The 24298-nt window shown below is 27.3% G+C and overlaps 5 protein-coding genes across 11 annotated transcripts; 3 read left to right on the top strand and 2 right to left on the bottom strand.

The window, feature by feature from the left end:
- Window positions 1-238: 238 nt before the first annotated feature.
- Rassf (Ras association family member) lies at window positions 239-8367 on the bottom strand. Of its 2 annotated transcripts, none has more exons than XM_015319086.2 (11): window positions 8239-8367; window positions 7648-7692; window positions 7238-7332; window positions 7029-7159; window positions 6836-6911; window positions 6616-6756; window positions 6362-6535; window positions 5787-6278; window positions 5431-5713; window positions 5107-5326; window positions 239-5024 (listed from the first exon to the last, which is right to left on the bottom strand). In XM_015319086.2, the coding sequence occupies exons 2-11, from the start codon at window positions 7685-7687 to the stop codon at window positions 4964-4966; spliced, it is 1713 nt and encodes a 570-aa protein (XP_015174572.1). In that variant the 5' UTR covers window positions 7688-7692; window positions 8239-8367; the 3' UTR covers window positions 239-4963. The 2 variants fall into 2 exon arrangements, with proteins under 2 accessions (XP_015174572.1, XP_089033793.1); XM_089177667.1 differs by having other exon boundaries at window positions 8320-8342.
- Window positions 8368-9040: 673 nt separating this feature from the next.
- Window positions 9041-10596, bottom strand: LOC107065433 (protein PET100 homolog, mitochondrial). Of its 3 annotated transcripts, none has more exons than XM_015319122.2 (2): window positions 10462-10596; window positions 9041-9430 (listed from the first exon to the last, which is right to left on the bottom strand). In XM_015319122.2, exon 2 carries the CDS (start codon window positions 9417-9419, stop codon window positions 9171-9173), a length of 249 nt encoding a protein of 82 aa, XP_015174608.1. In that variant the 5' UTR covers window positions 9420-9430; window positions 10462-10596; the 3' UTR covers window positions 9041-9170. The 3 variants fall into 3 exon arrangements, with proteins under 3 accessions (XP_015174608.1, XP_015174607.1, XP_015174606.1); XM_015319121.2 differs by lacking the exon at window positions 10462-10596 and adding an exon at window positions 9960-10412; XM_015319120.2 differs by lacking the exon at window positions 10462-10596 and adding an exon at window positions 9905-10262.
- Window positions 10510-19824, top strand: LOC107065404 (uncharacterized). The gene is given in 12 exon segments (XM_015319058.2): window positions 10510-10649; window positions 11001-11171; window positions 11267-11403; window positions 11543-11594; window positions 11597-11695; window positions 11907-12089; window positions 12215-12435; window positions 12514-12818; window positions 12885-17914; window positions 18025-18083; window positions 18163-18284; window positions 19696-19824. Coding segments are annotated over 11 exon segments (6390 nt in total). The 5' UTR covers window positions 10510-10606; the 3' UTR covers window positions 18253-18284; window positions 19696-19824.
- Window positions 18282-22041, top strand: LOC107065423 (caspase-1). The gene is made up of 5 exons (XM_089177599.1): window positions 18282-18301; window positions 19696-19961; window positions 20061-20411; window positions 20532-20641; window positions 22012-22041. The coding sequence occupies exons 1-5, from the start codon at window positions 18282-18284 to the stop codon at window positions 22039-22041; spliced, it is 777 nt and encodes a 258-aa protein (XP_089033725.1).
- Window positions 20858-24272, top strand: eIF2Bepsilon (eukaryotic translation initiation factor 2B subunit epsilon). 4 transcript variants are annotated; one of them, XM_015319083.2, is made up of 3 exons: window positions 20858-21550; window positions 22017-22785; window positions 22895-24272. In XM_015319083.2, exons 2-3 carry the CDS (start codon window positions 22096-22098, stop codon window positions 24134-24136), a joined length of 1932 nt encoding a protein of 643 aa, XP_015174569.2. In that variant the 5' UTR covers window positions 20858-21550; window positions 22017-22095; the 3' UTR covers window positions 24137-24272. The 4 variants fall into 4 exon arrangements, with proteins under 4 accessions (XP_015174569.2, XP_015174568.2, XP_015174570.2 ...); XM_015319082.2 differs by having other exon boundaries at window positions 22012-22785; XM_015319084.2 differs by lacking the exon at window positions 20858-21550 and adding an exon at window positions 21627-21935.
- Window positions 24273-24298: the final 26 nt, after the last annotated feature.

Here is a 24298-nt window from a genome sequence, read left to right as displayed (position 1 = left end):
TATTATTATATATATATATATATATTGTAACCCAATTGTTGTCTACGATATAATGTTATTTTTCTAATTCATATTCAATTGTTATTGTTGAGAGAGAGAGAGAGAGAGAGAGAGAAAGAGAGAGAGAGAGAGAAGAAGAAGAAGAAAGAAAGAAAGAATGTGAATGTTGTGTACGTCAGAGAAAGAAAAGAGTAATGAATGTTTTTGTGATGAGAATCTCTCAATTTGAATGAGTGTGTTAGTGAGAAGCAAAAAAACGAAAAAAAAAAAAAAATAAACGAAAATAACATCGAATTTCAATTATAATATATAAATCTTTAAATACAATAGTAATCAATTTTTACGTTATAAAGAAGAAAAAAAAAGTAAAGAAAAATAAGCGAGCTTTCTATTTACATAAACATCGAAATACATAATATATAAATATATAAAAAAATTATGATATAATTTTTCTGAATTATTGGCAAAGTGGTCAATCATTTTCTAATTAATAAATAATCCGTTTATTTGTCCGATTATTCTGTTTTTATTGAATGGAAAAAAAAAATAATAATAATAAAATTTGAAAAGAAAAAAAGAAACGATTCGTAAGAAACTACACGAATGATAATTATTATTATTATTATTTAAAAAAAAAAAATAATAAAATATAGACGCAACTCACATGAAGAGACAAAGCATTTTTCTTTTTTGTTCTCCCGTTTTATTCGAAAGAAAAATTCGTAAATAAATATAATTATTAATAAATACTTGTAAAATTATTCGTTGAAATAAAGTGATATACAATAAAAAAAAAGAAGAAGACTTCGAGAATTAACAAAAAAAATAAAGAAAGGAAGAGAGAGAGAGAGAGAGAGAAAGAGAGAGAAAGGGAAAATAAATAATAATCGTAAATGAAAAATTGGTGCCTCGGTATTTCGATAGCGTCGCGGGCGCCGTATTGTATTTTTTGTAAGGCTCGTTTTGCCAGATTGTGATAGCCAAGTTCACGACTCCGTCGAAAATAGCCGAAGTAACCAAGGTCGAGCGAGAATGATTAAATAATTATTCAAAAAAATTTGAAAAACAAGAAACAACAAACAAACAAAAACAACCTAAACGGGTGGGTGGATGGATAGAAGTAAAAAAAAAAAAAAAGAAAAAAAAATTAATAAGGAACCGCTCGTGTTGAAAAATTCGATAAGAATATTTTCATTTCTTTTAAGAAATTCAAACTCGCATCTTACACTATTACGTTTATATATCTAAAACATATAAAATTATATATATATATGTAATATTTGTTTGTTACTATTTATATTTTATCATCGTTGTTGTTTGTATATTTTTTTTTCTTTGTAATTTTAATTTTAAATTCTTTTCACAGAAAGAATAAGAAAGGCTTATAGAGTGTGTATAGAATATTCATTTAAAAAATTCAAATATTATCAAATCACTTATACCTAACAAACCATTTAATATATTTTTACGAATCGTTAAAACCATTATCACATTCGGCCTAAAAACTCTTAGCGCTTCACACAATTATCATCCTAATTTAAATAATAATAATGTATTCTTTCGAATCGTTTTCTCGTCATATAATTCAATATATAAAAAAAAAAAAAAGAAAAAGAAATGAAAATCCGTCAACTTCCGTGTTAAATTTTGTTTGAAATTATCTAAGGTTTGCAATGGAGTGTAATAACGTTTTACTGTATGCGTGTATGTACGTACGTATGTATTTATGGATTGTGCATGTGCGTCGTGTGTGCACATTAATTGTTGAAAAAATCTGGTATCCGCGATGCCAAAGATATATATTATAAGTCATATGTAATAAAAAAAAAAAAAAAAAAAAAAAAAATGAAAGAGAAAGAAAGAAAGAAAGAAAGAAAGAAAAAGAAAAAACAGGAAAAAAAATATAACTCATGGTAAGATAATTATGAATATATAAACGTCAATGATATATTATAACGATGAACTTGCTGGTGATAATCGTTATTGCTATCTCGTAACGTTTAATGTATATCAGTGTCTCGTGCAAAGTAATAAAAGTAAAAAAAAAAAAAATAAAAAAAAGGAAACAAAAAAATAATGTGAGCGCAGCAGAGCTCCTCGGTGTTGTGGGTATACATACTCGTTCCTAGCAACTCGTATGACAATTACTATTCGATAACTACTCGTAAACATTGCATTGAATCTAATTCTTATTCTACGTACTTTAAAAAGATAAATAAATACACATTCTGTCCAATCTCATATATGTATATGTATATGTATGTACATATATATATACGCGAATTATCCTCTATCTCTCTGTTATTTTATTATTATATACGCCTTCGAATCATCGATCCAATCCCATGTGCAAAAAAATTATTATGATAAAAAAAAAATTAAAAAAAATAAAATAAAATCAATCCAATTTAATCTCCATAGTCTTTCTAAAAAAAAAAAAAAAAAAAACACAGCCAGAGAATGAGAAGAACTACTTCGTTGATTGCAATTTTAATTATAAGTTCCAGGTAAGGTGCAATGATTTTTTATCATTTTTATTCATGTATGATTTATCATATTGTTTTTCTTTTTTGTTTCATATATATATATTTCTAAACGTTTTTTATTTTATATATTCTGAGAATAGCTTCGTACAAATTTTTCAAAGTACACATCACTTAAATTTCTTATATTTATAAAAGTAGTTTAGATAGTTTAGAATTTAACGATTTTGTATACAAGTACTTAGTAATTATATATATATATATTTGAAGATTCACATATTCGAAAGTATATAATATGATACGTGTCATGGTATGGAGTATTTTGAATAAAAACTATATAAATTTTCTTTTTCTGTGCAGAAAAAAAAGAAATGCCGACAATATTCGAATTACGCAACATATTTTCCCATTTTATCTTTCATTTCGGATTAGTATAGATATTTCAAAAAGTTCGAGTAAATATTACTCTACTCTAACGTTTATATTAAAGTCAAAGTAATAATGATTTTTAATTAATCTCTTTCTTCTAAATTAATTAACAATAGTTGTGTTTCTATAGCTGTTACTACTGCGTTTAATATAAGATGTACGTGTATATGTATAATAAGTATGGTTTTATATTACTTACAATTTTTAAACGCTTCGCATGTGTGTCTAAAATATTCATTACGTTCTATTAAATGTTTTCTTTTTTTTTTTATTTGTTTTTTCTTTTATTTTTATATGTTTAACGATCGCATCGTGCATTAATAACATAATTGGAACAATAGCGAAAAAATAATCCGCATCAATCTTATTTCTCTTGAGATATTATATTTTTAATTGTAACAGTCCAGCTAAAACACTTTTGGCTCTATATTGCATTATAAAATAATTTTAATCTTGATATATATAATCGACGTTAACTAATATATTTAGCATGTGTATGTTTGTGACTAGCTCAAAAATGTATAATGATCTGGACAGTCATTTAAATATATATATATTGCGATTTCTTATTAATAGATCTAAAAAAAAAAATAATAATTCATTGATATAATATAAGTGTATATAATCAAAGTATATAAATTTGTATATATCAAATTATTTGATTTTAATGAAGATTGTGTGCTAGGCAACATTATACCTTACTACTACATAAAAAGTGGACTCTACAATTGGAAGTATTTATGTTCTAAATACGTTATTCAGACTAACACTTAATCTTCTAAGTTAATATAATCCCTTTTTTTATTTTTTAATAGTTTTTCTATAAAAATGTGTTACGCTTATTATAGAGATTCTTATTATTATTAGTATTATTATTTTTATTTTTTATTTTTTATTTTTTTTTTTATTATTTTTTTATCTTTTCAATAATTCGGAATGCTATATAAAATACTATGAAATTAAACAAAAGAATGATTTATACAATTAAAAGCATTGTGAACTATATATATATATATATATATATCAAATGTATAAAAATTCTTTTATATCGAAGCACTCTAATTTATATTATTTTTTTTTTGATAAATCGTCGATAACTTGTGCACAAAATTCTACACAGCGTACATCATTCATGCTATGCTTTGTTACTTTCAGGAAAAATTAAAGCTTTATTTATATTCTTTTTCTAAATCCCTATGATAGAATTATTTTGTTTATATCGATGCGCTTATGTAGAGAAAAAAATAAAATGTGTCGACAAAAAGAGCGCAAACTTAAATATATTACTACAAGAGATTGATATGAGTTAGATGTTTTAAAAGCTATCAAATATTCTTCCGTAAATAGCAATCCTCATTATTTTCTTCACGCATAATTTGTGTTTACTTCGATAAACTTTATTAAATCTTTGAGATTCATAGCATGATTAATTAATTGATCAATATATCGCACACTAGATTTTAATTACATATATATATATGTATATATTTTTATATATATTTATATTTATATATACCTGTTATTATTATCTGCTATTTATATGCATCTAACTATCTACTTATTTTTCAAATAAACCACGAGACCACGAAATTACAGTAATAATGTAATGCATTTCTACCACTATAGTAAATAACGTTAATAAATGGTTACAAAAAAGACAAATATTAATTGTTTATAAGCCTGTCTTATATAATAACAATGTGTATGTGTGTAGATGCGCTCATGCGCTTGCGCGTACACACAAAGGACATACTAAGCTAAGATAATGCTTACCATTAGTTGATATCAAATAGCATATGCAGTACATATTACTGATTCATGAATTGAGATTTGACTCTATCGTTTAATTGCACCAGATTAATTAATTGGCAGTGTATATATATATATATATATATATATATATATATTGCCAATTGTAAATAAATGCAACGAACATCTACGATAAAAAGCAATATATATAAAAAAAAAGATGTTTTCTATGGATGATGAAAATTTGCATAGAAAAATAATGTTCCGTTTATCGTGTGTGTCCGCTGATTTTAATCACCTAACTACAATCGGACCTTCAATTCCTCCATTCTTTGTTTTATTCTTTTTCGCATCTCTTTGTATCTGAAATAAATACAGATTTTGATTTAATTTATTATAATTTATCGATATCAATTTAATATAAAATTCGTTAAGAGTTACCAACTTTTCTTTTAAAAGTACAATTTGTCTTTCTTCCTCGTAATGATAACGTTGTAATATACCGTGACATTCTGCTAATGAAAGATTAAGGAACTGTGCAACGTCAGAACTAATTTCTGGTGTTGAAAGTTTATCAACCAAAAATAGTCGTGCTACATTTTCGTGTGGTCCCAATAAAACTCTTACTTCCAATGGATACTCGTCATCTCTCAACCTTCTTTGCTCTGTACGTATATTTAATAATTTAAGTAGGTAAAAAAAATATCAAACAATTTATATATATATATATATATATATATATATATATATATATATATATATAACTTACCTCCATTATCGCGAACTACGAACAATGCAAAGTTATCTGACTTAGCATCGACTTTATATTTGTCGAGCATAAGATTAATAACTTCTTGAGTGTTTACCAAACTCGTAACCCAAACTGACATTTGAGAACCATGCGGTGGTGTGAAGAAACTAGTTTCGCGATTATAAAAATGCCCATTTATAGAACAACGACGTCTTAATCGACTACGAGATTGACGTCTACCACCTGGTCTACGTCTAATTGCTGTGGATCCTTGTTTACGTCTTAGAACAACGCCATCCAACTAAGAGGTAATAAATTTATATAAAATGTTTACAAGTAAGAGAATAAACAAAAGAAATGAAAAATATTAATACCTCTAAACCACTGTCAGTTGACATTGTCATGTTATCATCTTCTCTAAATTGTAAAGAGTTTACAGAATCTGTATCACTGTCAGTACGATGTCGTTGAAGACAATCTGGTCCAGACATTGAACGATTTAAACCTTTCTCTATCCAACTATCGTCAGTACTAATAGATCTATTACCAACAGCATTTTTCTCCAAATTATCAAAATATTCTACCCTACGAAGCGTACCATTCCGACTTGGTGTTCCATGATAAATAGGAGTATCGGTGCTTGAAGAACTACCAATGCTATGTGTCGGTGTACTATTTATACTACTATCGTTACCCCTATTAACATGATGGTTAGGACTACTGATTTCAGAATTATCACGAGAATCTGTTTTATCCAAACTTGATTCAGAAGAATGAACTGGTGTTTCAGTATTAGAACTTATAGATGGAAGATTTTCAGGCATTGTTGAATATAATTTATTACTTTCATCTACTTTACGTTCAACCTAAAATAATGAATATATTAAATAAACCTAATTTATATTATATTATATATATATATATATGCAATTAAATATTTGTTTGAAACCTGAAGTAATTCGTCCAACTCATCCCATTCCATAGTCTTAACATTTAAATTCATAGGCAAAGTCAAACTTTTTAAATGATCAGGAGATTGTGGAACTGACTTTGTATTACTTTCTGTATCACATTCTGACGTACTCTTCGATGAGACATCAGTTTCATCTTCATTCTCCAAATCCTGCTTACATTAATTATTAAAATACAATTTGAAATATAATAAAAATTATATATCGTACCAAACTGATATTATTAACAAACCTCGTTAACACTATGTCTACAAGAATTTCTGTTACGCACAGTAACAACAGTACGCTGATCATCGTCTTCTTTAAGATGAATAACACCTCTGACTCCCCAATATATTCTCAAGGCACCTTCAAATACCAATCTTCCATTGACCTATTTTTAAACAAATTAATACATATATACTAATGAACATCAAATTTTGTTGTACTTTCAAATAATTTGACAAACTTACTTCACGACTTTTGAGTCCTTTACTTTTACCTTCGTAATACTGATTAAAATATTTCAACTTTGATTCGAAATGCGATCTACACATTAATACATTTATTTATATATACATTTGATTTTAGTACAATTTCTTACGCTTATAGAATAACTGTAAAAAAAAGAAAGAAAAAAAAAGTATCTAATACATAAATAATTACCTTGGTAACGATGGACGAACTTCTTTCTTTCCAAAACTTGTATGAGATTCAACTCTTGTACCATGACCAAATAATTGAGGCCCGAAAAGAGCACCATAACATGGAACATGGCAGTACGGTACTCCTTTGTGCTAAAATATCACAAATATCAATATAGATTATTCATATTAGATAGTTCATTAACTTTTAAAAAAATCTTAATCTTTTACCTCAGCATGTTGCCCAGGATTTAAACGTTTTCCACACTCTTCACATCTTAGACACTCAGGATGCCAATCGTATCCTAAAGATTGCTTACGTTCCGCTGCATGTAATGAAGTCAACAAATAAAAGTTTGGATAAGAATATTTCTTTTATAAATTTTTCTACATATATACATATTTTTTTAATAATAAATTAACATAACGATGATTAGATTTTAGACAGTAAGACGTATAATAAGACATGGTAAATTTTTTTCATTGTAGAATAAATTAATGTTATGCATTGTATGTTTTTTTTTTTTGTTTTTAAATAACCTACTTCGCATAAATTTATATTTAAATAATGTTGATGTAGATATAGCGGCAATTATCAAACTCAGATTAGTGTATAAGAAAGATAAAATAAAAGATCTTACCAAAATAAACAGGTTTACCGCATTTATGGCACTTCCACATGACGACTAATTAACATTTATTATTGAGAATAAGTAAGGGGATGATAATATCAACGTTAAATCATTTTGTTTATGTTATTAATGTTTCATTGTATTGAATATGACATTCTAATTAATTAATTCTATCACTAATAAGGTAATCTACAGAGAAATAATGAATGACAATTTCCAATTGCGTTCTTAAACTTACTAGAACTTTTCCCCTAAATTAAGTTTCACTTTCATAGAATTATATCATCTATTAATTTTATTTTTTGAAGAAGACAAAATAGTGCGCGATATATTTAATACAAAAAAAGAGCAACAATTTAAAAATATATTTAATAATTAAAGTCAACAATATTATTTCTAATACGAATACCAATAATCATAGGGATTTTATTTGGTGAACAAATTTGACTAATGAACGAATATCTTTCTCGATGGATCTTGAACGTGATTGGTTACATGACTGGACATCTAATATTTAATTGAAATATCACAAATACCATATCAGTTTGATATAAAAATGAACTTTTTTATGAATAGTAATAAAAATCTCCCTTATTTAACCTCTTAGGCACGACGTGCCATTATAGTGGCTTTTGCAGATGTCATCTTTCTGAACGACACTCTATTATCTCACTAGCTCACCATTTGTGTACAGTCAAGTCAGACGTAGAACATTTCTACCCCTTCTCCGAGCTCAGCACGCCTCGCACACAACGAAATGTTACGTGTCGATGTGTCGGGAAACCGAAAGAAGCCGAGGAAAGCCGAGGTTAGCTGCGCGACAGAGAAAATAATACCCCCACCATGCGCCGCGGTAATACATATTGTTTTACACATTGTTCAAATGTGTATTATGTCCATGTATTTCTCCATGTAAAACAATATGTATTACCGCGGCGCGTGGTGGGGGTATTATTTCTCCTCTGTCGCGCAGCTAACCTCGGCTTTCCTCGGCTTCTTTCGGTTTCCCGACACATCGACACGTAACATTTCGTTGTGTGCGAGGCGTGCTGAGCTCGAGAGAAGGGGTAGAAATGTTCTACGATCTGGCTTCACTGTTTGTGTATCAACTGTATTATTAATTATTAAAGTAAACTGCCAAAATTAAAGTATGTGTATCATGTTTTTAAAAAAATTATAATGTAATCATTAAAAACTTCATTCTAATCTACTCGCGTAAAGAAAAGCATTGTTCGTCACGTATTGTTGTTGTACTGTTTACACACAGTTCTCGTTAAACTCTGCTGTACAGAGAAATAGTATCGCGCGAAATTCAACCGTGCCTAAAAGATTAAAAACAAATATCATATTTTTTATACAACTAAAATTGATTTATCATCAAAATTTGAAACAATATTTGTGATCATTTTTAATAAAGATATTTAATAAACCATCTCTTCCATCACAAAGTACATACGCATAATATACACAGTTCACAATAATAAAAAAGGGACGAAAAATATATATCTACATAGTGTACAGTACTTCTAAATTCATAGATTATTCTTTTTAATAGCTTGTTGCATAAGTTCCAATTCCTTTTCTTCTATCTTTTGATTATGTAATTTTATACTTTCTTCTATTAGTCTGCGATGTTCTTTATTCTCTTTAGGATAATATTCTTCCCTTACCTTATTAACCCAATGCTCATAATTTCCTGGTTGATTAAAATAATGAAACATTGTTACAGGAAAGGCCATATATAATGACATTTTAAAAATTTCTAATTGCCAAGTACCCATATTTTATAATTCTGTAAAATAAACAATTTTCAAATATAAACATGCAATCCATCAATAAACATAAAAGGATTAATATTAATATCAATTGGGAAAAATGTAGTTTATAGAATAAATTGAGTGTTGCTTTTTTCAATTTGAAGCATGTTAAATTATATTGAATGGACTTGAACTCTTTCAAATTTTATAACAAATCTTGTTGTTAATTTTGAAAGTAACCTAACTCCGTTCTTTGTAAGAAAACGTATATTATTCACTTAATAATTGCCATTTTAATTTAATAGGAACCATAAATTTAACTCTTTTAAATATACTTAAGCAGTATGACTAATTAGTATCCTGTAAATAAATATAATTTGAATTGCATTGAAACTCCAATCTTTCAATATCTCGATTCGAGCATAAATGGAGTTAGAAAACTTTTCAAAGAAACGATTCATATATGTATGCATGTAACAAAAGTATACAAAACTATTCTAATTACGTACTGTGGCAATATCAATTACAAATTATAAATTTATATAATTTACAGAATAATATTACTTTAATGATGTATTTCGGCAAAGGACAACGACAACAGAAATTTTTCCTAGAATTTGACAAGCTCTGTAGCTAACTTCAATTCAATTGAACATTTCGAACAGTGGTTCTTCAACGATTTCGATAGGTTATGGTATCGATAAAGAACTTATACGATGTTTATTTATTATACAATCGTTTTTGTCAACGATGATCAATTATTTGTAACTAAAAATTTAAAATAATGATCTAAATGATTGATCGATCGTAATTTGTATTTAATCGAACATCAATTAAATAAGATACGCAGATAACATTTGTCGGCTTTTATTTGTATTTGTTTAATAACCAAAATGTAAAGCTTTGTGTTTATAGATTCAATTTAGATCGAATAAAAGCTTCGTTAAAAAAATATTATTTGAATTTAAATTTTGTTAAATAAATAGACGCTCATTTGCTGAACTTGCAGTTTATGGTTATAAAAATAAAACTAGAGAAAAAAAGAAAGAAGAAGAAAACCGTTTACCTCTCTTTCAAATAAGAATACACAAGACGCCGTAGATGCATACGATGCAATTTGTTGTTTAGTGAATTCAAAGTTGTTTCTTCAAGATATGTTTTAATTATTTAATTGTACTCGGTTAATTGATAAATATCTTATATTTATTATCATGGAAGCTTTGTTACCTTCGGAAATAGCTCGATTAGTGTTTGGTAAATAATACTTGTGCATTATTATAATGAACATTCTTGTTAACCTTACTTTTAACATTTTTGTTTGTTGAAAATAAATATAATTAATACTATTAATAGTATCGTTGCTAATATTATTGCTTCTTTTGTTTATCTTTGTTAAAATAAAATGCATATTGTTTAAGAATATAAAGTATAAAGTATAAAGACAAATAATGATAAACATCAATAGTAGTATAATTTTTGATAATAATAATTTATATGTGAAGATATATATTATAGTTCATTTCTTTTTGTTATTTTAATCATTTAATATAAAAAATATATGACATTAAAATTGACTTATATTTTTATTATATCTCGTATAATCAGGATATTTGGAAGAAAATGAGTGCAATGAGGCTGCAAGAGTATTCTTAGAAACATCTCCACATCTTCAAGAATGTCGGAATGTATTATCAAAAGGAAGGCGTTTTAATACTCGTATAAATGGATTATCATTAATAGATATTTTCGAAAAATATTCAGCAATGAGCATTATGAGTATGTTGAAATAATTATTTATATTTATACATGTGAATTAGATATCCTAAGAATTGAATTTACCAATAGTTTCATTATTATGATTATATTTTTAGTAGAGGAACGTTTGAACAAAATCACAGATAACGAACACGTAAAACAATGCGGTAATTTGTTGGAAAAATTAAAATTTTTGATAGAAGAAACACAAGCAGGAAAACGCTTTGTTGTAAATATCAATATGCCTACGCAGGTAAACAATCTTTTTGATTTAAAGTAATATATTTTTTTAATAACAAAAATAAATAATACATTGAATTAATAATGATTATACTCTAAGACTTGAATAAATAAAAGAGAAAATAAAAAAATGAAATGTTATTAAATTCTAGTCAAGCCAGCAATCATTAGGTGGATCTCCGATATTGTCAGGTAGTAGAAAAAAAAGCATCATAACGACAAAGAGCGACAGTTAAAAGTTAACTCTGATAAAGACTCTTCGCCAAGTCAAATACTCCTAGAATCAGACTTGCCATTCAATTATGGTAATTTTATATAATGAATATATCTATTAGCAAAATTATCAGGATATTTTAATTGCATATTTAGTAATAAACATTTCATTTATAACAATATAACGATAGAGCAATGGTAAATCTAAGAATTAAATATATATCTATATTAGAACAATTATTTCAATATTTTAATTGCATATTTGACAATAAATATTTCTTTTGTATAATGATATGACAACAGCATTGGATTGTGAAGCAACAGCTCTTGAAAGTTTACCTGGACATATGGAAAAATGTAACGATGTACAAAATGACATTAATAGTGCGACAAGGCAATTAAATCAATGTAGTTCTAGGAAAAGTAGTTTTGCGGAAAGCTATCATACAGCGGATAGCAGAGAGAAAGTTGCAACAGTGCATACAGGTAAATATATCATTATAAAAGTTTATTTATTTATTAACGATGTTTTTTTAAAATAATTATATATATATGTATATATATGTATATATACACACACATATATATATATATATAAATATATATTTTAGGCGATAATATTGATATTAAAAATTTTAATTCAAACGTGATTAATGACGATAAATGTAGAAAAAATGACAACGCAAAAAATACTGATCTGAGTGAAAAATGTACTACGGGAACAAATACGGAAGAATTGTTATCTTTCTCTAATACGGAAGTACAAACTACTCCTTGCGAATTAATTGATTATGAATCGGAAATTAACGACGAGCCTGTTCAAAATCTTAGCGTAAGTATAATTCTTTTACATTGTATTAAATTTGTATATTTGAAAAATAATTTTTTTATTTTTTCTCTCTTTCCCCAGTTGTTGACAAAGGAACTATTAAACCGAACAGAATTACAAGAACGTATTGCTGAAAATATAAATAAAGCAATTCTTCCAACTGATATATCTATGAGGGATGTTAAAGATATTTTTAATGAATCTATTGGCTGTGAATTGAATACCTCGGTCGTAACAGAATTAAATAACGCTATTAAATCAATAGTGGAGGCAACAGAAGCTGATCCAGTATTTGAACAATTTCTCGATGAAATTATTGGAAAAAACATAGAAACGGATACAAGTCCTGATGAAGACATCGACGTTAAATCGACTCCTACTGAAAGGTAAATATTCTATTTTCTTCTTAATTTATAATATGAATTATAATATAATATAATTTCAATTAACAGAACAGAAGAAAAACGATTCGAAATTGATAATGTTATTACTTTACCGGAACGTACAGTTGTTGAAGTTAAATCGTCCAATAAAATAAGTTCAACGGAAGTACCTTTAAAACAAAGACTCCGTAGTTCTTCTAGACAACAAACAGCTAGAATGGAAGATGAAATTTATAAACAAAAGGAACAAAATGTTCTAGAAGATCAGAATGCTGCTGCTATTTTAAGTATCATAAATGCTAAAATAACAAACATTAAACCAGAAAATGATAAAACGACTAATAATACAAATGATAACAAAGAGTCAGAAAAAAAATCTCAAACATCTATACCTAGTACAAGTAATACTACTGATTTGTCCGAAAAATGTTCTGGGCTGACAGAAAATCAAAAAGTTGATACTACGAATAAAGAAACGGAACCTAAAACGAAGAAATCAGTGGTCAAGCGACCACGACTTTCAAGAGTAAAACGAGAAGCTGAAAGTAATACTAACAATTCGGAACAAGATATTATGACTATGCCAACACTGATATTATGTTCGAAAGAAGAAATATCTAATATTAAAACTATAAATCCATCTTACTCAATTGGAAATGTTAATCCTATCGCATCTAATACAACTTCGCATTTTATTCCAATTCTGCCTAAAAATTGTAACAAAACTAAAGAGTCGTTAGAGACATTATATGTTAGAGCTGTCAATGTACCACAGAAATATGTATTGCCAACGACAATGCCAAAAATACAAGAAGATATGATCAACTATTCAAATAGTAAGGTACAATTACCGGCAGTAGAAAATATTACTGATAGTAAAGCAAGTACTACAGAAAACGTTGACAAATCTGTACAACAAAATACATGTAATCTTACTTTTCTAGATCCAATAGAAACAAATAAATTAGTGAGTATGGAATCGATAACACTTTATAGTACAGAAAATAGTATAAAAACATCTTTAAATAATGCAGCAATGCCTATAATTAACTTAGAAGAAAATATAACTTTATCAGGAATAGAACTATCTCCTTTTTTGAAGTTTAATTCTAATAAGTCTAATCAAAGTCACAATTTGTCAGATATCGATCAGATATTGCTTATGGAAAATTTTAAAACGGTAACGCAGTCTACGACAAACGAAAATAATGAACAGAATATAATGACATCTAAAAGAACAGAAAATGATGTTATTACTAAGCAAACACCAAGATCCTTATTAAAACATAGAACAAAATCACATAGACTTAGTTTATCTACTCCTCGAAGAAGAAGTCATATAAGAGCACTTGATTTTAGTACTCCGACTAAGTTAATACATTCTGCTTCTAAATCTCAAGATAATGATAACACCACATGTACTCCAAAATTATTAAGATCCATGAAATCAGTTCGTAGAACTTCTCTCTTTAAATCTCCACATTTAGGTAATTCATCTATAACAGTACCAACGATTCAAAATACATTAAATAATGCAAAATCTATTGAAATACCTATAGCAACTAGAAGTCCTGTTCCAAAACTTATGGGAGATTGGGAAAAATGTAATGGCGTAGGAGTAATCATAGATGATGTTTCTCCATGTAAAAGCAATGATGATACAACTTCTTCTATACCAATAAATAATTCGGAAGAAGCTACTAAGGTTGCAACTAAATGTTGGGATGCAGATTTACGCCGGGGTTTACAAGCAAATGATGAAAAATTAATTAAATCAACAATAAGTAAGAAAGAAAAGAAAGTTATTGAAGATAAAAATAATATCACATGTAAAACTTCTAAACGTAATATCATGCGTAAAACTTCTAAAATTTCTAAATCTGCTGTTGATGTAAATAAAAAACAACATGCCAAAGAAAAAAAAGAAGAATCAATGGCAAGCATGAAAGATGCTAAAAAAAACAAATCAGATGAAACATTAGAAACAAACAAAGTGTCATCTTCTCAAAATACTGCTTTTTCAAATTTGTTGAATAGTACAAACAAAGAAACAAGTGATACTTGTATTTTAGAAAAGGCAAATATAAATACGGATACATGTACAACTAAATCCACTTGTCCTGTACCTCCTGTAATAGATAACAAAACTATAAGAAATACGAACAATAAAGAAACGACTGAGAAAAAAGTGAAGAAGTATGTACAATTAAAAACATTAAAAACAAATTTAAAAAAGTCGAGAAAAGAGACAAATGTTATAAATGATACATCATCTACTGCAGAAATTATTTCAGTAATTGAACCTTTGAAAGTTACCGTGGAATGCGCTAGAAAAATTTTACCCATAACTGATATAATAGATTTGGAAACTCCAAAAAAATTTGAAAATTCTTCTGGAATACCATCAACGCCTCGTTTAATTAGTCCTAATAGCAATCTTATTTCGTCATATCCTAAAATTCACGATGATTCGATCAAAATTCGTAGTTTAATAAAGACACCAGAGTTTCCACCCACTCCTTGTATCACATTGACTCCCAAACATTGCGAAGAAAATACTCACGATGTTATCAAAAAAGGAATATACAACGGATGTATATCATCTTATTACAAACCAACTACAGAACATATAAATTCCTGTGATTCTGAAAAAATGATTAAAGTTGATATGAAATTTGATAGTAGTGGAACGACGAAACATTTAGTTACACCAGTTACTAATCCCAAGATGTGCTCTGTTCAATGCACAAATACAGACAGTGGTTACAGTAATAATACGTCTATTTCAACCAAACTTGAAATAACGCAATTTGAAGTAATCAAAGAAAATTTGCCAAAGAATGAAGCTGTCAAAGAACTTAAAATATCTTCTAACACTAAAGATACTACAACTGCTATTTTAAACCCAACTTCTGTGCACAATGATGGAAATGTTAATAATGTTATACGGAATGATAAAAAATCTTCTAATATTCATGAAGAGTCAATTGATAATATTTATACATCTTCGTCTTCTTCTTCTTCATCGTCATCATCGTCGTCTTCTTCTTCCTCTTCTTCTGCTAATACTATTACTACTAATGATACTTCTAAACCAACGTCGTGTAACAAAAAGTATAAAAAATCTTCTAATGTAATATACACAGATACGAGTAACGATTCTTTATCAAAAATAGATTTACCTACTAACAATTCTATGCAAGATGTATCTATAAACTTGAAGAATGATTTGACCAAAGAAAAAGTCATATTAAGTGTATCGAATATGCCAACTAATTTTATTGAAATTGAAAAAGAATCTATGAATAATATTAGAATCAGATCTGAATCTTCTCCAGCTAAGCTAATATTGATAAATAAAAGCGAAGAGCAATATGAATCTATTTTAAAAGATACTCCTGCCAAGGATGAAAATCTGTTAGCGGAAGAAGATATATCTGTCACGCCTAGCAGTACCAAAGCTGGCATAAACAATGTAACAAATTTATCATCCAAAATTGCATTTATTACCTCAGAAAATGAAAAATTAGTAAAAACAAATACATCGATACCAGAAACTTCGAATACGAATAAAATCGGACAACATGCAAAAATAATCGATATACAAAATGTATCGTTTGACAATTCAAAATTTATACCATTAACAGAATTACGCGATCATCAACTCACTGAATACCATATGATACATACAGATGAACGCGCAAGACAATTGGAACAAAAGCGTAAACGTATGATACTAAAGCTTCAGCAAATTCCTAAATCTAATACAATTTTTGCGAAAAGTAAATCTAAATCAAATATATTATCGATAAAGAAAAAACTTAATGCTGCAAATAAAAATAATAAATTAAAGATAAAGAGTGAAGAGAAAAAGATAAAGATGGATGGAAAACAATGTGAACAGAATTTGAATAAGAATACCAATAATAGAGAAAATACTGATAATCAAGTTTCCGGAAGTAATAATGTTACCAATATTCAAGAAATAAAAAAAGAAGAAAATGATAAAAAAGTGTCTACTACATTAAATAAATATAATAAGGATATTCAAAATAATAAAAAAAATGTTTTAATGGAAACAAATTCTACAGTTAATACGTTAATATCAGTGCAAGGAAAACAAGATGAAATAAAAAGTAATGAAGGAGAATATAGTGCTGCTTGTAATAAATCTGAAAATGATGTCGTTGAAAACGATCGGAATTATGATAAAAAAATAAATGAACAAGAATCGTCAAAAGAACATCTGTCTAATATTAACAAAGATAGAAAAATTGTACAAGATACTGATATAAAAGATAAGTGTAATAGGAAAGATAACGAAACAAGTTTAAAAAAGCATGTTGAAAAGGTAAACGATATATTAAAGGCTAAAGTAAATCAAGTAAAACGAGATTTATTTAGTGACGATGAAAATGACAAAAAATGTAAAATATCGGAAAGTAAAAAATTGTCAAAAGATTCAGAAGTTCAAAAGAAAGATAATAAACAGATTTCGAATGATAACGAAGAGAAGAAAAGTGAAAAAACTATTCAATCGCAAGATCCAAAGGAGGAATTACCTTGTGTTCTTGAATGTTTACAATTAGTACCAGCAAGCAAAAATGATAATAGTAAAGAAAAAAATGACAACAATCAATCCGAGGAAGAAGTTAATTTAAATACAACTGGACCTGGTTCTGTAGTATATCACTTTATTTACGACGACAGTGTATCAACTAAAAAAAGAAGAAGAAGATATGGTAGCAGCGACTTGAAGCAACATGTAAAAGTTCAATTGAGTAATGATAATTACAAAGAAATAGTCACACAAACTTTGACAGCTACTGATTATCAAGAAATATATAATATGAATCCAATATCTAAGAAAAAATCTATCAACAAAAAGCTTAGTGTTAAAAATAATGAATCGAGTAATATTCATCTTAAAAACAGTAACTTTATCTTAAAGAATGATTCCACGAAACCATTGGCCACGTCTTCACCTGTAGACAAGCCTTTAGTATCTAAATTCAAGAAAACAACAGATAAAATGAAATCGGTAAATGATAAAGATAATTTATCAGTAAAAATAAAAGTACAATCTGAAAAAGATAAAGGTAATTACAATTTTTTACATTCTTTATAAATAACATTTAATAGAATTGTGGTATGAATTTATTTATTTTTTTGCTTTTTATATGAATTAAGTAATTAAATTTAATTTCAGACAATTTAATCATAAAAAATCATAAAAGGAAATTATCGGAAACTAACGAAGACCCAAAGGTTAGTAATGGCTATTTATTATTTTATATATCTGTTTATATTGAAATTATCTAAAAACAGTAATTTTGTTTTCCTATAGAGTGAGAAGAAACGTTTATATGATCCACGAGTATTACTAAATAATATGGATATAGATGAATTTTTGACATCTGTTCATGGACCTACATGAATATTAAATATGCTCTCTTGTTATATTCAATGGTATTTTTAATAGAGAAGTATATATATATATATATATATATATATATATATATATATATATATATATATATATCATCATTATTGAATATGTTGAATATATATAAATATATATAAATATATATTTGATGATAAATATGATAAGTATATATTAATGATAATATATATTTATATATATTACAATGATAATATATATATAAATATATATTATGATAATGATATATATATCATTTATATTTTCTAGTTTATATTATATAAGTATTATTATTAACTTATGTAAAATATTATTTACTGTTAATTATTTCATTATTCCTTTGACTAAGGTGCATACCGATAAATTATCGGAATCGTCTACATATATAGATAAAAAACTACTGATTTTATTTGTAAATAATACAGAGTTATTAGTTTTTAAGTAATTTTACGTATAATATGACCTTATTTGTATTATTTTGTAAAGAATTAAATATTTAAAAGATTGCATATAGAAAGAAATTTATAGATGCACAGACACGCGCTTATATGTATGATACAATATGTTAATACATTATAATACATTGCTAATATAATAATTATTTTTGCTACAAAAATTAATGATATAAATAAAATCTGATATGCAATATAGAAACAAAATGAAATTAATAATTATTTTGTGATTGATAAGTTTTCATCTTTATATATATACTTACGCTATTTATAACGCTAAATTAAGTCTGTGTAATATCACGCATGCGCACAAAGTGAAGAAACGTTTATCAAGAAAAAGCGCTTTTTTCAAACGATAGTTGAAATTAAAAAAGAATCAAGGATGATAGGATCTTAGAATAAAACTTATCTTATCTTTCGTTCGTTCGTTCATTGGAAAAGATTAAAATCGGATAATTGCACTTAGAATTTAAATTATATTTCTAGTTTTATATCGCGCTGAACGCGAAAAAAGAAAAAAAAGGATAAATGAAAACTGTAAGTCAAAGTCTTCGACGTTAACAATGAATCATAAATTTGATTTATTATCTTTATTATTATTATTATTATTATTATTATTATTATTATTATTAATAGATAGACACACCTGTAGCTCGAACAGTCTTATTGATCGTCGGATAAACGTTAAAAGACGCGCGCTTTTAAATCAGTGACATTCAGTTGTAAGTCATTATTGTTAATATTCCACAAAGTGATTAACAATTAGATTGATTAGAAAAATGTCCTCCAAAGAAAATATCAATGAAAAAGAATTAACGATAGATATTCCCGATTCGTTTGGTGATCCAAGGTACCGTCGATTATTTTTATATTTTTTATTTAAAGCCATGACTTCTCAATAGATGACTTTCGTAAATTGTACTATTTTATACTGAAATGAAATGAATTTAATTAAAATGTAAGAAAATATTCTATGTTATCTTTGCAGATCAGCTCAAGATAACAAAATTCAACCTACTACTTCATCTCCAATAAAATCGCCTACACAAAAATTTGCTGTGCATTACAATATGGACAAACCTGGCCTAGCAATTATATTTAATCATGAAACTTTCTGCTGCGAAGATCTTCTACCACGAACAGGAACTGATAGAGATAGCAAAAATCTAAAGAGGACATTACAATCATTAGGATTCATAGTTCAAGAACATAAAGATTGTACTTCCACTCAAATAAAACTTACATTACAAGCAGGTATTAAAAGAAAGACTAAAACAAAAATGAAATTTAAAATAATATAAGGACATGTGTAATAATTTTTAATCGATAAAAATGTATATATTTTTATTATAGTTGCTAAACAAAATCACACTGATCACAGTTGCTTAATAGTTTGCATATTGACCTATGGAGATTTAGGAATACTTTATGCAAAAGATGAATGTTACAAAGCAAATTCTATTTGGTCATATTTTACACCAGGCAAAACTGATAATAATGAAGAGAAAACCCGTACTCTTACCGGTAAGCCCAAATTATTTTTTATACAAGCCTGTCAAAAAAGGAAGATAGTCAGGTCAACTACGCAATCCTTGCCACAAATGCAAACACTCACACTACCTGATAAAAGTAAAAAGGTATATAAAGAAGTATTCCGTTTACCAAATCATGCTGACTTTTTGATCGCTTATTCAACAATATCAGGTAAGCTATAATTCTAATCATATGTTTTAAACATTCCAAAAAATTAAAATGCTCTTTCCTTTATTTAATTATATTTTTATGTATTTATTTATTTATTAATTTAAAATAATTTCTAAATAGGTCATTATTCGTGGTCAAAATCGGAAAATGGATCATGGTTTATAGAAAAATTGTGCACAATATTAAACAAATTTGGAACAAAATATGATTTGTTAACTCTACTTACTTCAGTCTGTCGTTGTGTTCAAGAAGAATATGAAATTAATGCTAATGATAGAATTAAAATGATTCAAAAAAAGAAGTTCCATACATTACTTCAATGTTAACTCGTCTAGTGAAATTCCAAGCTATAAACAGTAATGTTGAAAATTAAATGTTATAAAATTTTTATTATACATATATATTTTATTTTATCATAACACGTGCATTTATTAAATAAATTATTAGTTTAGATAAATAATTCACGATTTGATCATATATAATGTTCGTTAATTTCTTAAAGTACTTATATTACATATAGTCCAGTCATCTTAATCAAAATTAGGTAAGTATCTCGGAATTTGAGATACCCAACTATAAACTCGTATAAACTTGTATTTTGACATCCTAAAATTTGTCTCAAAACCTACCTATGGTAGGGTGTACGCGACTATTAAAATCTAAGGTCAAAAGTCACAACAATCGATTTTTTGCACATTTTTTGCAAATATCTCGTTTCCTATGGGTTTTTCGCTATTTGTATTTATTATCAATATTGTAGAGGATTAAATTCCCTACAACTTTTGTTTCAACAATTTTTTTATACGTTGAATCATTTTCGAGATAGAGTGCGGAGAGCGCGCGGTTAGAAGATCATTTAAGGTCAAGAAGAAAGCAAATGCTACTTACAATCGCGCCCTTTTTTCTAATTGAAGCGCTGCAGTTGTACTTTCTCGTTATACATATAGGGGGAGACAAAAAAAGAAATCTGCGCATCCTTTACGGACAGTAGATGCTCGGCATTTTCCTTTGCTTGACGCTTAAAGTGAAAAACAATTTAATTTATAATAAAACAACTTCATAATTTTATTAAAATATACTTTTGAAAAGTATTGATAAAAAATAGAAGACAGTACTACTGATTCGCTTGAAGATTTAAGGTATAATTAATAGTTTTATTATTTGTTTATGGATATTTATTCCATCTTTTACTTCTGGTAAAATTTTGAAGAAGACAAGAAAAAGAACATTTTTACAACAATAACGTTATTTTCGTATGTTAAATGTATTGCAATAGAAAATTGACCAATCGAGTTTAATATTTACTTCAAATTTTAAATAAATTCATTTAAGATAATAATAGTGAATATAAACAAATAATGTCATGTGTGATTAGGTTAGATTAAATTAAATTTAGTTAGGTTAGGTTAGGTTAAGTTAGAACGGTGTATAAAATACTGATCGGTGTACCTAATGGGAAAAGATCACTGGGTAGACCAAGACGTAAATAAACAATATTAGTTAATGAACTTTCGAGTTCCTAACGTCAGTTAATAATAATAATAATAATAATAATAGTAGGTTAAGTTAAGTTAAGCTACATGTGTTTGATTTTTTTCAGTACAGATATGCTATTGGCATATGGGTTTGATTTAGAAAATATTTCTATCTGATTTATAAGAGGTATAAAATTGTGAAAGAAAACATGGCTACAAAATTAATTAAAAAGGATGCTTTACAAGCTGTTGTGTTTACTGACGACTTTACAACAGCTTTGACTCCAGTGCAGGATGTATTTCCAACCATGTTATTACCAGTCTTGAACGTACCTTTGTTGGACTATCTTATAGAAACTTTAAAAATATCCAGAATAGAAGAAATATTTTTGTATTGTAGCAGTCATATTGACTTGTTAAAGAAATATGTTAAAGAAAAAGAATACGAAGATATTATCATCAATTTAATTATTTCTGATGGATGTAGATCTTTAGGTGATGCTCTCAGAGACATTGACACCAAGTGCTTGATACGCGGTCATTTTATATTGATTAGAGGAGATGCATTTTTAAACTATGATTTACGAAATTACTTAAATGTCCATTGTAAAAAAGAAAACATGGATAAGGGTGCAGCAATGACGATGCTACTTAGAAATGTTGGTAGTACCAACGATTCATTTTTAAGAGAAGAAACTGCTCTGGTAGTATCCAACAAAGCCAATAATAAGATATTTTTTTATAAGAAACTAAAAAACGACGAGAAGAAGGTTAAATTAGAATTGAATTGGTTCTTGGATAATAGCGAAGTTGATATTAGCACGTGTTTCATAGATACACATGTATATTTATGTTCACCCGCCGTACTTGTCCTATTTTCTGATAATTTTGACTTTCAGGTAAGTAAACAGTGTTCAATATTTATACACATACATGTACATGTGGAAATATTTAATTATTATATTTTATTATCTCTTTCTTTCTTTCTTTTTTTTTTATATCATACAGACAATGGAAGATTTTATTAAAGGTGTTTTAATGAACGAAGAAATACTAGGCGAACGAATTCATTACCAACAATTGAGATCCGACAATTACAGTTTACCAATTACATCATGGAAAGCATACTATACTCTAAGTCGTGATATTTTGCAGAGACGTGGCTACCCGCATGCACCAGGAATGTTTGGTCCATTAAAAAACTTTGTTTCTATATCTCGAAGCAGCTATAAGCACAAAAGTGTTACTTTGGCTAAGGGCTGCACGTTAGAAAAAGATTGTTTAATTGGAGAAAACAGTACACTCGGACAAAAAAGCTTTATTACTAAATCTGTAATAGGCAATAATTGTTCGATAGATGGAGAGGCGACTATAAAAAATTCTTTTATTTTCTCCAACGTCAAAATAGGAAGTGGTTGTGAAATAACGGATAGTATTATTTTTTCTGACTGTGACATTAAGCAAAATACTAAATTGGACGGATGTATATTAAATACGGAAACGATCGTTAATCCGCAAAAACAATATATTGATTCCATTCTAGAAATGAAAAATAATAACTTAACAAATACAAAAATGGAGGATCAAGATCTTGATGAAAGTTTGTTGTTTTTTAAAGATAATGAAGCTATAGAATATGATAGCGATTCAACGGATGAATCAAGTACGAATGAAAACTCGCGACAATGTTCTCCGGTTCTCGATGACACAAGTTTATTCCTATCAGAAGTTATTGATAGTTTATTAAGAGGTTTTCAAGATAAATTGAATTGTGACAATTTAATATTAGAAATAAATTCATCAAGATACGCATACAACGTTACTATGCGGGAAGTTACATATAACGTCATAAAAGCAATATTGGTTTTGCCATCACACTATTTGGCTGAGACTAAAGTTCCAATTAATAATCAGAATTATTATAACAATTTAAAAGTTATGATTAATTATTTTAAACCTATTATTTTGAATTACGTTAAAACTGAGCTGGCACAAGAAGATTGTTTACATGCTATAGAAGAAGTTGCTAGCATGACCCAAGAATTGTTACCATATTTAAAAAATGTATTGCATTTGTTTTATACTCTTGATATATTATCTGAAGAGAAAATTTTAGAATGGTATGAATCCAATGATGAAACTAATGATGTTCAAATCAAAAAAGTCAAAAACGCAGTACAATCTTTTATCAAGTGGTTACAAGAATCTGAAGATACTTCGGAAGAATCTTCTTCTTCTTCTTCTTCTTAAACCGATTAAACACATAATTGTACATATAAAAAAAAAGAAAACAACTTTTATTATTATTTCACATATTTTGTAACACGATAAGTTGAATTATAAACAAAATGTATATACATTCGTATAATAAATGCATAACAATTTATATTTATATAATATAATGATTTTAAT

Source organism: Polistes dominula, unplaced genomic scaffold (genome assembly GCF_049000335.1).
Source record: "Polistes dominula isolate Pdom_NZ unplaced genomic scaffold, Pdom_raw_medaka contig_24, whole genome shotgun sequence".
Taxonomy (NCBI): Eukaryota; Metazoa; Arthropoda; class Insecta; order Hymenoptera; family Vespidae; genus Polistes; species Polistes dominula.
Note: the sequence above shows the minus strand (reverse complement) of the source record. Positions and strands in the feature narration are given on the sequence as shown.

Bases quoted from the DNA above. Each gene is read 5' to 3' on its own strand.
- Rassf (XM_015319086.2), bottom strand. From the start codon at position 7,687: ATGTGGAAGTGCCATAAATGCGGTAAACCTGTTTATTTTG. The intron at 6,536-6,615 runs GTTTGTTAATAA...TAATGTAAGCAG, and splicing joins GTAGACATAGTGTTAACGAG to GATTTGGAGAATGAAGATGA. The intron at 6,279-6,361 runs GTTTCAAACAAA...TCATTATTTTAG, and splicing joins AGTTGGACGAATTACTTCAG to GTTGAACGTAAAGTAGATGA.
- LOC107065433 (XM_015319122.2), bottom strand. From the start codon at position 9,419: ATGGGTACTTGGCAATTAGAAATTTTTAAAATGTCATTATATATGGCC.
- LOC107065423 (XM_089177599.1), top strand. From the start codon at position 18,282: ATGGTATTTTTAATAGAGAA. The intron at 18,302-19,695 runs GTATATATATAT...TTATCTTTGCAG, and splicing joins ATGGTATTTTTAATAGAGAA to ATCAGCTCAAGATAACAAAA. The intron at 20,642-22,011 runs GTCTGTCGTTGT...GATTTTTTTCAG, and splicing joins TGTTAACTCTACTTACTTCA to TACAGATATGCTATTGGCAT.
- eIF2Bepsilon (XM_015319083.2), top strand. From the start codon at position 22,096: ATGGCTACAAAATTAATTAAAAAGGATGCTTTACAAGCTGTTGTGTTT. The intron at 22,786-22,894 runs GTAAGTAAACAG...TATATCATACAG, and splicing joins CTGATAATTTTGACTTTCAG to ACAATGGAAGATTTTATTAA.